The sequence below is a fragment of the Myotis myotis genome, unplaced genomic scaffold (assembly GCF_014108235.1).
Source record: "Myotis myotis isolate mMyoMyo1 unplaced genomic scaffold, mMyoMyo1.p scaffold_m19_p_6, whole genome shotgun sequence".
Classification (NCBI taxonomy): Eukaryota; Metazoa; Chordata; class Mammalia; order Chiroptera; family Vespertilionidae; genus Myotis; species Myotis myotis.
Window position 1 is genome coordinate 295,386 of NW_023416368.1, and position 12,152 is coordinate 307,537.

Sequence of the window (12,152 nt, forward strand, 5' to 3'; positions counted from 1 at the left end):
GCTGTGTTCATAGTCGCCAGGACTTGGAAGCCCCTGAGACACCCTGCATCAGGCGACGGTCAGCAGACTGGCCCCGCAGACGGCGGGACATTATGCAGCGGGAAGAAGAAATGAGCGGCCGCCATGAAGAGACACGGAGGAACCTCGGCTGCAGGTGACTAAGAGGCGGAAGCCAGTCTGACAGGCCGCGGGCTGCGGGCGGCACCTGTGTGACGCCCTGGAACAGGCAAAATTACAGACAATACACAGATCAGGGTGCACCCTGGCCGGCGGCTCCGTTGATTGGCGCGTCGTCCCAGGCACCAGAAGGTTCCTTCCTGGTCACGGCACACACCGAGGCTGCGGGTTTGATCCCCGTCAGGGGGCGTAGAGGAGGCAACCGACCGAAGTCTCTCGCTCGAACTGATGTTTCGCTCTCTCCCCCTTCTTCTCTCTAAAAGTTAATCAGAAACATGCCCTCAGGTGAGGATTTAAAAAGGCCAGTGGTCGCCAGGGGCGTGGGGGAGAGAAGAGGGTGAGCGGACGGCGTGCAGGGGCCTCGGGAACTGTCCTGGCAGCTGACCCCATGAAGCGGTCACAGCCCACAGACACGGACAGCAGGCTGAGCCTCAAGGGGAGCCCAGGCTTCAGTTCACAGTAACGTGTCATCACCTGTAGCAGCTGCACCTCAATGCAAACGTTCGTGAGCGGGAGAGGAGGGGTGATGGGCACTTCCCTGTGCTTCATGCTCCGTTTTCATGCAGACCGGCAACTGCTCTAAAAGGTAAAGACCGTCCGTCTTTTTAAAAGTACCACTGAGCCCTGGCTGGTGTGGCTCAGTGGAGAGAGCATCACCTGGAGACTGAAGGGTCCCGGGTTCGATTCCAATCAAGGGCACATGCGTGGGTTGCGGGCTCGATCCCCAGTGTGGGGCGTGCACGAGGCAGCTGATCCATGATTCTCTCTCATCATTGATGTTTCTCTTTCTCTACCTCTCCCTTCCTCTCTGAAATCAATAAAAATATTTTTCAAAAAGTACCACTTAGGATAAAAAATGAAACAGAGCACAGCATAGGGAACAGAGTCAATCATACTGTCCTCACGGCGTGTGGGGCCGGTGGGTACTGGAAATACCGGGGGGACCACTCTGAAAAGAACGTGACTATCTACCCACTGCGCTGTGCGCCTGAAACAAATACAACACAGGCTGAGTGCAAATGGTAATTGAAACTAAAATCTCTAAAAACCGAAAGAGGAGTGAATTAACAACGTGTGTGAAGAACCTACAACCCGAAGACGACAAATGTTTTTTTCGTTCACAAAAGCGATCAGAGACTTCATTAGACAGAGACACTCCGAGTTCATGGACTGGAGATGCAACGCTGTTGAGCTGCCTGTTCCCACATCGACTCCCATGGTCAACGGAATCCAGTCAAAATCCCAAGGGGTTCCAGTCACTGACACCAGGTCTTTCCAACGGATCCCTGGGAAGGCGCAGGAACCACAGGAGGCAAAACAATTCTGAGCCCGGCCGGCGTGGCTCAGTGGTTGAGCGCTGACCTATGAACCAGGAGGTCACGGTGTGATTCCCGGTCAGGGCACGTGCCCGGGTTGTGGGCTCCATCCCCAGTGGGGGGCGTGCAGGAGGCAGCCGATCCATGGTTCTCTCTCATCATTGGTGATTCTCTCTCTCTCTTCCTTCCTCTCTCTGAAACCAATAAAAACAAAGTAAGAAAAACAATTTTGAAAAAGAACGAAGTTGACAGACACACGGCCTGGGATACTCACTAAAGGACCAGGCCCCAGACAGGCGGCCAGGTGGCCGGTGGCCAAGGTGCACCCACCTCCGCAGAGAAGCCTGAGATACGACCTTAAACACAAAGCACAGGCCGTTTAAAAAATGCTGACAACCTGGGCCTCGAAAGTGCAGACGTTTGCCTGGGAAAGACGTAAAGAGAAGCCACGGACGGGAAGAGGCACCTGCCAACCGCCCACCTGACAAGGAACGCGCTTCCACGTACGTAAGGGCACGTGTTTAAGATGCGGGGAGTCGGCGCGCTCCACAGCAAGGAAACGCCCTAGTGCAGTGGTCGGCAAACCGCGGCTCGCGAGCCACATGCGGCTCTTTGGCCCCTTGAGTGTGGCTCTTCCACAAAATACCGACTTCTGCGCATGGGCCACGAAGTTTCGATCGCACTGTACGTGTGCACCCACACATGGTATTTTGTGGAAGAGCCACACTCAAGGGGCCAAAGAGCCGCATGTGGCTCGCGAGCCACGGTTTGCCGACCACGGCCCTAGTAGAACGGGCAGAAGACGTGAGCAGCCGCTCTGCCGAGGAAGCCGTGCCAAAGGCAGGGGAGCACATGGAAAGTTTCCACCTCGCAGGCGTCAGAAACGCAAACTAAAATCACCTGAAACCCCACCACGGCCCACGCGCTGCCCCACGGGGACCACGGGGCCGGAGACGGGAGGCAGTGGAGTGCGTCTATGGGTCATCTTTTCTGTGGCATTAAACTCACTGTGAGGAGGAGGTGGCTCTGTCGTCACACACCCTCCTGGAAGGCCGAGTCCTGCAGAAGCGCCAGAGGACAGGGAGTATCTTACCCCTTAGGTCTCCTCCCAGAATAACTGGCCCGAGATGCTGCCCGCACTCACCGAGGCCGGGGCACCGGGTGCCACGCGGGGCCCGCCAGGGCAGCGCCCCGAGAGGTGGGCCATCCTGGGGTCTGTGCCGCCCGCCACACCCGCCAGCCTCAGCTCACAGCCTTCCTGCCCTTCCTGCCCCTGACAGGGCTCCGCCCGGCCCCGCGTCCCTGCGCCGGGCCTCCCAGAGGAAAGAACGCTTCCTGGCCCTTATCAAGGGGCTTCACTCACTGCCCAGCAGCCGGTGGGGAGGCCCTCACAGTGGGCGGTGCAGACGCTGCGATGCCAGGACTTGCTGCTTGAGGAGCGCAGGGCACCTGAGAATCCAAGATACACCGATAACACATCACACAATTTCAGAGAATTCACAAAATCGCCCCGAAGCCTGTCCCCAGCAGCTCTCACAGGAAAAAAGCAACAAACAGCCTATGGTCTGGTCCCGGACACGAGGGGCTCAGACGCTTCCTCTGCGCCCAGAGGGCCACGGCGTTCCCATCAGCAGTGGCCGCAGTCGGTCAGTGTGTGCCTCCTGCCCACACCAGCCCCTGCACTGAGCCCGTTCCGCTGTTCCAGCCCCAGCTTGTGGGACTTGGTTACTGATGCAGTCGCCATGGCAACCGTGCCTTGGAAACTAAGGACTCAGGACCACGTGCACAGCAGGAGATGCTTGACTCAGAGCAGACTGGACCCGAGGCCCCCTCGCTGCACTGGGCGCAGGTCACCGGCCTCCACAGGACTCGGTCTGGACCTGTCCCGACAGGCGGTCCCCCAGCTCCCAGGGCGAGAGGGACCCGTCAGCTTCCACAGCCTCCATCCTCGCCTGGCCTCTCCCCCAGCTCCAAACCCTCAGTCTCCCTGAGGACTCGCCCGCACGTCCAAAGCTGAACTCTTCCTTCTCCCGCCCAACCTGCCTCTTCCCCTTGTCCCTTCCTGGCAAGTGGCACCCCATCCATTTGAGAGCCCAGACCAAACCCCAGGAGTGGTGCCCAGGGCTCTGTCCTCACCCCACCCCCGGGCCACCAGCAAGACCGGAGCAGCCCCACCGGACAAGGCGCACCTGGCGTGTCTCCGCCTCCAGACCCACCTCCCATTAGATGGCCACACCCACCCCATGGAACCACCGATACCTCCAGCCAATGACATGTCCCCGTGTGCAAAGTGTGCCCAGGGGAGCACCTCAGCTCAGTCTGGCCTGGACCGGCCTCGGCGTCCTGTCGGGCTCCCTGCCTGGGACGGCTAAGCCACACCCTGTGAGACTAGTGAAGTAGCTCCAGTTCTAGCCAAGTCACGGTTTGAGAAGGTTAAGGACATCACCTGCCTGATTCTTCCTCTTCAAATGTGCGGGGGCTGGGACCCCCGCCCCCATCCCGTCCTGGTGCTCGGGGACTGGAACTCCTCTGCACGTGACCTCAGAAGTAACCGAAGTGGACTGGGGCCCACGGCCATTTCCATCGCTCCGCTGGAAAACGTGTTTAAGTTAAAACAGCCACCCTGGCCAGTTCGGCTCAATGGCTAGAGCATCAGCCTGCAGACCAAAGGGTCCCAGGTTCGATTCCCAGGTCAAGAGCACATACCTTGGCTGCAGGCTCCACCCCAGCCTGGCCCCTCGTTAGGGTGCGTGCAGGAGGCAACCCATCGATGTGTTTCTCTCACATCCATGTTTCTCTGTCTTTCCCTCTCTCTTCCACTCTCTCTAAAAATCACGTCGGCAGCACCGACTGGGCCCCTCCGGCCAGAGGCTGCAGTGGGAACCCCAGGAACTGCACTGCTGAAAAGACACACTGAACCCACAAAAAGTGCGCACGGAAAAGATGCGCGTACACACGTTAGGGTGGCGTTGCTTTTCATCTGAAAAAACAAACAACCGCTTCCAGTCACGAGGGAGAGGCCGTGTAACTACCCAGCACTCCCTTGTCCGTCACCTACAGCCAGTCTATGAGGCACGCGGGACAAATACCTCACACGGAACATGAGGGGCGTCTATAACACGATCGCGGCGAGAGGAGAACCGACGAGTTTATTTCTTCTCTCTCTTCTGAACTTCCCGTTTTCTTTAAAGGGCTTGCACAACTCTAAAATGCCTTTTAGGCCCTAGCTCCTTTGGCTCAGTGGATAGAGAGTCGGCCTGTGGACTGAAGGGTCCCGGGTTCGAGTGTCGGTCAAAGGGCACATGCGAAGGAAGCGCATGGGGAGGTTGGGTGGTGGGCTCAATCCCAGTGTGGGGCGTGCAGGAGGCAGCCGATCAATGATTCTCTCTCATCATTGATTGTTTCTCTCTCTCTCTCTACCTCTCCCTTCCTCTCTGAAGTCAATAAAAATATTTTAAAAATAACTAAAAGGTCCTGAAACAGACTGCTTTAAAGGGAAGAAATAAAAGCATTCCCCTGTCAGGGCTCCGTGGCGAGAACCAGCTGGTCCAAGGGAACCAGCGCCGGGGGTGCCGCAGGGACTCAGGTGCTGAAAACAGACTGAGCCTGAACCGGGTCCCACTGAGTCCCCTGGGACGGGACAGGGACGGCTCCGGGCGACGAACGGGCCGCGAGGAGGGACTTGGGCGGCACCAGGGAGCTTAGGGGGCCACCCTGTGAGGAAGGTGGACGCTCCCTGCAGGTCAAGGAAGCAGGACGGGTGGACAGGACGTTGTCCCCTGCTCCCCGGCCTGTCCTGGGGGTGGACCCAGCAGGGGTCTCCCTCCTCGGAAGGGGGACCAGGCATGTGCCCCGCCCCCGCACACGTCTGAGGGCACCTTCCCTCCCGAGTGGGCAGATGAACAGGAGTCCGAGCTCAGCCGCCCACAGCATGCCCCTCAGAGCCCTTCCCTCTCCCACGTGCCCGTGGCCTCCATCCCTGGCCGGGCCCACCTGGCCCTTCAGGTGACACGGCCAGTGAGCCCCAGGAGCTACTGGACGCCGGGAGGGGCGGGACTCTGGCCGGGCAGCCTCAGGGCCAGCCCCAGCCCCAGGGCCGGGAGGAAGGAGGGCCCGGCTGGCGGGCACCGCGGACCCACTGACCTTCTCCAGCGCCTCGAAGTGCTCGCGGAGGAAGCGCATGGGGCGGTCGGGCCGCGCCACGCACAGGTGCACCACGCAGTCCCGCAGCACCTGCTGGACGCCGTGCCGCTGCACGTACAGCTCGCAGCTCCGCAGGCCCTCGTCCTCCTCCGGGTGGGGCGGCGGCGAGGCCATGGTGCCGGGCGGCCTGCGGGAGACACACGCCACTCAGCACCCCCGGGAGCCCCGCCCGGGAACACGCCCGCGGCCCTGGCGGCGCGGCTCGGGGCAGAGCATGGGCCTCGGACTGAAGGGTCCCGGGTCCGAGTCCGGCCAAGGGCACAGGCTTGAGCTGCAGGCTCCCGGCCCCGGTTGGGCGCAGAGGCGGCAACCCATCCTGTGTTTCTGCCTGTCCCTCTCCCCTCCATTCTCTCGGAAAATCAACGGGAAACATCCTCGGGTGAGGATTAAAAAATAAATAAACAAACACGCCTCTGACGTGGGCGCGGAGGCTCCGCGTCACCGGCCAAACCCGAGGCCGCGGCGACGTGGCTCCGGCCACGGGCACCTGGGCCCTGCGTGCGCCCCGGACGTGCCGGACAGCCGCGAAGCCTCGCCTCTCCGCAGCCCTGCGGGGGCGGGGGGCCCCTGGTGTGTGCGGGCGGAGAGCCCCTCCGTGTCCAGCGGCGGCCGGGGGTCCCCCTCGCGCCCGCCCCGCCCCTTTGTAAGCTCAGCTGCGTGAGCGGGAACAGACACCCCCGGGGCCGCTGGAGACCTGGGGGGGGCGGTGCGGGTCCCGCCGCGGGGCAAGGGTGCGGGAGGCGCTTCTCCGACCCGCCGAGGGGCTGGGGAGGATGGAGGATGGAGCCTGGACCGCACGGGCCGCCCGTCCTCAGCCTGCGCCGTGGCCTCGGGCACCATGACCGGCCAGGAGCCCGGCGGCGCCCGCGCCCCATCCCCGACCCCGCGCGCCCCCGCCGTGGGCCCCGCGCACTGGGCCTCTGCGCCCCGACCACCACGGCACTGCGGGCCCGGGGCCAGCCACGGGGGCAGGGGCTCCCCAAAACCCCACATTTCCCGGGGCCGCCCGGCCAGCTGAGGCCCAGCGCAGACCCCACCCCAGACCCCGCACCTGGATGCGCGGACCGAGCCGGAGGCGGAGGCGAGAGGCGAGCGGCGGCTGCGCGGGGCGCCGGGAGGAGACGCTGGGACGCAGGGAGGGCGCGCGGGTCCGCGGTGCAGCTCCGCCCTCTGCCCGCCCCCAGCAGCGCGGGTCCCCGCCCCCCGCGCCGGCCTCACCGCTGCCGCCACCCCCTCACCCCCACCCCCACCCCCACCCCGTGTGTCTCCCACCCCCCACTCCCCCATCTCCCCAAGGACCAACCTCCCCATTCTACCCGCCTCCCCCTCCCTCTCCCCACCTCCTCTCTGCCCCATCCCCCACGTTCCACCCCTTGGCTCTCAGGGGTGCATCACGTGGAGCCTGGACAGGCCTCGTGGTGGACAGACAAGGCCCCGGACCCATGCGCGGCCAGGCCAGGACCACCGCCCGCTCCCTGTCCTCCCCGCTCCCCACGCAGACCTGTGACTGCCCACCAGGCAGGCCGCAGCCCGTGGGCCTGCACGCCATGGCAGGGCCGGCACTGCTCACACCTGGGCGGTCCGGGCAGGTGCCTTAGTTCTCAGGGTCTGTCTCCAGCTCCCAGGGGCGGGGAGCTTACTGCCTTTTCTGGTTGAAGGGTGCCCCCTAACTTCTTCCACCCTAAGTCACAGGGGCACCCTAACTTCTCCCACCACCCCAGGGTGTGCAGGGAGTCCCTGAGGCCCGGAGCCCGGATGGCTGCCTCACTCCCAGGCCAGGCCGCGGCACAGGATCCTTCTCATCTTCTGTTCCCAGCATGCTGTCCCAGGCTGCCCGCCGCCCCAAGCTGCCCGCGTCCCAGGCTGCCCGCCGCCCCAGGCTGCCCGCGTCCCAGGCTGCCCGCCGCCCCAGGCTGCCCGCCGCCCCAGGCTGTGCCGTGGTGGCCGAGACCTCATGTCAGCCAGTCTGGGTCCCTACTGTCCTGGGAGCCCAAGCCTTGACGGGGAAGACATCTGCTCTCCTGTCCACACTCACTTGTCCCAGTTCACCTGTCCCTGCTCACCTGTCCACATTCAACTGTCCCTGCTCACCTGTCCATGCAGGCACACCATAGGCTGGCTGCCCTGCCCCAGCTGCTTCTTTCTGGCTCCTTGAAGGTGAAGGAACAGGCTGCACTCAGCTGGACAAACTAGGATCTCCTTTCTGCCTCCCCAGCCCTGCCCTCAGCATGCCCCTGGCCCTGCCTGTGTCTCAGGCACACTCACACCCGCCCGGGTCATACCTATTGGAGGAGAATCATTTGGAGAACCAGAGTCCAGTCTCATCTGAATCAAATCTCCATCCCACCACCAATTTCAACCCTTGGCTGTCTCCAAGCTCACCCCTTGCTCCCCCTCCCCCCTCCTACCACGCTGGCCCCTCTGTGGTGGCTCGGGGACAGGACGACCCAATGGACTTTGGGGCAGTGCTCAGGGCTGGCTTGTGCTCTCAGGACTCGTCTCCCGTGAGGATCTCCCATAACTGCTCCCTGGGGTGGGGTGAGCCTCTCTGGACAGCCTCCTGACCCCGAGGCCCCCACACCCTCACGCTGCTGAACAATGTTCTTGCAAGACGAGGATCTCCCTGGGTCAGGGGCCTGCGGTCAGCTGGGTGCACCGAGCCCACCAGAAAGTTGGCCCCACTTGAGACTGGCCTCTCAGCCGTGACTTGTCCTCACATCACCAAGGTGGCAGCTCCTGCCAGCCTCTCCCCTCCAGAGTCTTCAGGCCACTCAGGTGCCTGTTTCAGTGATTCCCCTAAAACTGCCTCCCCCCCCCCCCCGCCCCGCCCCTGTTCACGCCAGCAGCAGCCAGGACACACCCCATTGCCCCCGCAGCCGGACAAGCCTCCCGTCTCTCTTGCTGTCCCCTCCTTGGCTCAGGTGGAAGGCAAACGCTTCCCAAACATCCTGCTTGTTCTCTGCTCCATCCCTAGGATGAACCCAACACCGAGAGGGGGGCCACGGGCCACGAGCAAACCATGCCCGACGCGCGCCTGGGCCTGGACTGCCTTTGCCGTTGACACAGTTGGCTTTTGCTTTCTGCGGCTGAGAAACACCCACTGGGTCCACCCCTGAGGAACACAATCCTCACCACAGACAAGCCCATGAAATGGCCCGTGGTAAGAGGGGGGATGGTGTTTGGTGGGCACAGGGTCAGGCAAGGATGCTGGTGCCCTTGCAGGAAGATGGTAGGAATGCCCTTTAGGGGCTGGATGCGAACGTGGACCACAGCGCTGGCATACGCAGCTGGGCCGAGGTTGCCACCCTGCTGGGCAGTGACAAATCCTGGTTTTATATCCATGCCCTCCTATTGAAATATGTAACTAGTGCTCAGCAGTCATGGCTCAGTGGTTGAGCGTCGGCCTATGAACCAGGAAGTCACGGCTCAATTCCTGGTCAGGGCACTTGCCAGGTTTGTGGGCGTGATCCCCAGTGTGGGCCATGCAGGAGGCAGCCAATCAACGATTCTCTCTCATTGCTAATGTTTCCATCTCTCCCTCTCCCTTCTGCTCTGAAATCAGTGTAAAAAAAAAAAAAAAAAAAAAAAAAAAAGGTTGATGAAACTTGGGGACTCAACAGGGTTGAGTCACACATGCAGTCACCTGTTGGGAATGGCTAAAGGTGTTTCCCCAAACCTGAATAGGAAACTGATTGTGGCTGCCAGACAGCTAAAGGGCATCTTAATCTACATGTTATTGCCTCCTCCTGGCCAAACACCTGAACAGCCTAGGCTATTCCCCCATTCTGACAATGCTTCTGTACCCTTTGAAGTGTATTGTCTCCACCTTGCCTTAGGACAAATTGTGTTAAGAAAAGCAAGGGTCCTAGACAAGGAGGGACCGTCTTTAGTTCCTTTAGCTGAAGGTCCTCTGACCCCCAATGCCTTTCAAAATTATATCTCGTCTGCAGACTCTTTATTAGTCGTCTCTGGATTTCTATGTCATCTATGCACAGCGCCTTTTCCAGATTCCTGAACCCTCCTTGATGCTGGGACATGCACCCCGGCATAAATGGACGCCCGAAGTGGGACCTTCTGAACCCTGAAAGCACCAGCACAAAGCCAGTTCACTGCCAAGATTCAACGTGGAAACATTTCCTCTGCAGGGACTTCCCTGCGGCACCCGCACCTGCGGAGAGGCTGGGCGCCTCCGGGAGGGTGCTGCCCGGCCCCCTGGACTCCGTAGCTCTCGTAGCTCTCGTCACAGGCTGTTGAGTGTCTACACACCAGGCTGTTTGCCTAATTTGTCTCCCAGGCACGGGCGGTGTTAGTCTTGTTCTCTGTTCACTCTGCATGGCGAGGAGACAAACACCTTTTCAAAGGCCAGTCCAGGAGCATCCTGAGGCCGGCAGGGCCAGGCGAGTGCTCACTTCCCCCTCTCCACCCGCCCCCACCCCCTGCTGCTTCCCCATCACAGGGCCAGAACCTCATTCCTCAGATCCCATCTCCCATGTCCCCCCGAGAAGCCACCTCATCCGGGTCACTCACATCACAACCGCATCTCCCAGCGTTGCCACTGGATTAGCCACCCCCCCCCCCCCCCCCCCCCCCCCCCCCCCCCCCCGGCCACCAGCTCCAGGAGGGCCCGTCTCTGTTTTGACTCATGGCTCTGTTCCGGGGCCGGGCAGAATGTCCGAAATGGCACACCTCCCACAAGCGTTTGTTGGATGAAATAATGAGTCAAGCGAGTATTACTTGCTAAAATCAGTTTATTGCACTTGCTTAAATGGTACACTTTACACTACGTGCAACCAGGACACCACACGATGAGCCTGGAGCAAGATGAAGTTGCTTTTTCTACCTCTCACTGCTCTTTTTTTTTTTTTTTAATGTTGTTACTGATTTTAGAGAGAGAAACATCCTCGATCACCTGCCCCTCTGCACACCCCCTACTGGGGATGGAGCCTGCAACCTAGGCATGTGCCCCAACTGGGAATCAAACCTGTGACTTCTTGCTGCATAGGAGGGCTCTCCTTCCACTGAGCCACACAGCCCGGTTCTCGGAAGGGGCTCTTTCTCTGCCCCTATACACACTTGGGCAGATCCACCCCCTTCTGGCTCAAATGCAGAGACCTCCAAGTTCTACAATTAATGCTAAGAAAGAAGCCCAGCCCAGCCCAGTGCAGCTCAGTTGGTGGGGCATCGTCCCATGCACCAAGAGGTCACTGGTTTGAATCCCGGTCGGACAATGCCCTGGATGCTTGATTCCCAGTAGGGAGGCAGCTGATTGGTTTCTCACATCGGTGTTTCTCTTCCTGTCCCTTCCTCTCTCTCTAATATCAATCCTCCTATATAATAAAAGCCTAATATGCAAATCGACCAAAGGGTGGAACCAGTTGCTATGATGTGCACTGACCACCAGGGGGCAGATGCTCAATGCAGGAGCTGCCCACAGGCCCCAGGCCAGCCAAGGCGGGTGCCAGTGGGGGAGGGGAGGAATCGCCCCCCCCCATCCCCCGATCCCCCCATCAGCCAGGCCTAGGGACCCTACCCATGCACGAATTTCGTGCATCAGGCCTCTAGTAAAAACACATTTAAGAGCAAGGAAAAAGGTGTAAACCCAACATGTCATCTCAGTCGCTAGGAGCATTCAGTCCTATGAAAGGATCAGGCAGACAGGCCTGGGAGCAGCCTGGATGGAGGCTGCCTGCTCTTCCCCGTTTGCTGACCAGGATCTGACCTCTCTCAGAGCAGAACAGCTCTGGCCACTATGATTTCCAGGAAGTTACTTTCTCACCATCCGGGAAGCCTGAGGTGGGAGGAGAAGGCGTCCCCAGGCTGGGTCCTCCGCAGGCATGAGGGTGTCTGTTCCCGGTCTCTGTCTGTCCTTCCTAGGTTTGCAGATGGCCGTCCCCGTGTTCACGGGGCTCCCCCTGTATGTGTCCACCCCCACTGTCCCCTTTTGGTAAGGATACCAGCGCTATTGGGTTAGGGCCCATCTGATCGACCTGGCTTTAACTTTGTTCTCTCTGTAAAGGCCTTACCTCTGATTATGGGGGTCCTGGGGGCTAGGACTCCAAGACGGGAACTTTGGGGGACACGATTCTGGCCGTAACACCCGCACCGCAAGGGACCTCTTCCGGTAAAGCCTGAGAGCCCACTGCGTTTCCGGGTCCTCGCCTCCCAGGTGCCTCCGACAGGGTGGCCCCTCGCCTGTGGCAGGGAAGCAGGCGCGAGGGGTGCCCAATGCGACCTAAAGACACTTAGAAACACAGGATCATCCATTACACCACCGCTTTCCAAGCGAACGCCAACAAAGACGGGTCTGGTTCGAAATAAAGTTCGGCCCTTAAAGTGAAGGACGCTTGGCTTCCTGAAAACGCATTCTGCGCAGCGTCCCAGGCGGGAGCGGGCTGGGGGCCCATCCGGGGCCCCAATTGCCTGCGGGGGTGCGGGCTGCAGGCGGGGACTCCAGAT

At 60.8% G+C, this 12,152-nt stretch overlaps 1 protein-coding gene across 1 annotated transcript in view; it reads right to left on the minus strand.

The window, feature by feature from the left end:
- Nucleotides 1-6,872, minus strand: part of PRKAR1B (protein kinase cAMP-dependent type I regulatory subunit beta) — a 58,218-nt gene extending 51,346 nt beyond the window's left edge. The window contains exons 1-2 of the mRNA XM_036314779.1: nucleotides 6,748-6,872; nucleotides 5,637-5,823 (exon numbers count right to left, since the gene is read on the minus strand). Of these exons, the coding sequence (XP_036170672.1) occupies nucleotides 5,637-5,810 (174 nt within the window). The 5' untranslated portion in view covers nucleotides 5,811-5,823; nucleotides 6,748-6,872. The remainder of the gene's footprint in view (nucleotides 1-5,636; nucleotides 5,824-6,747) is intronic.
- Between the last annotated feature and the right edge of the window lie 5,280 nt (nucleotides 6,873-12,152).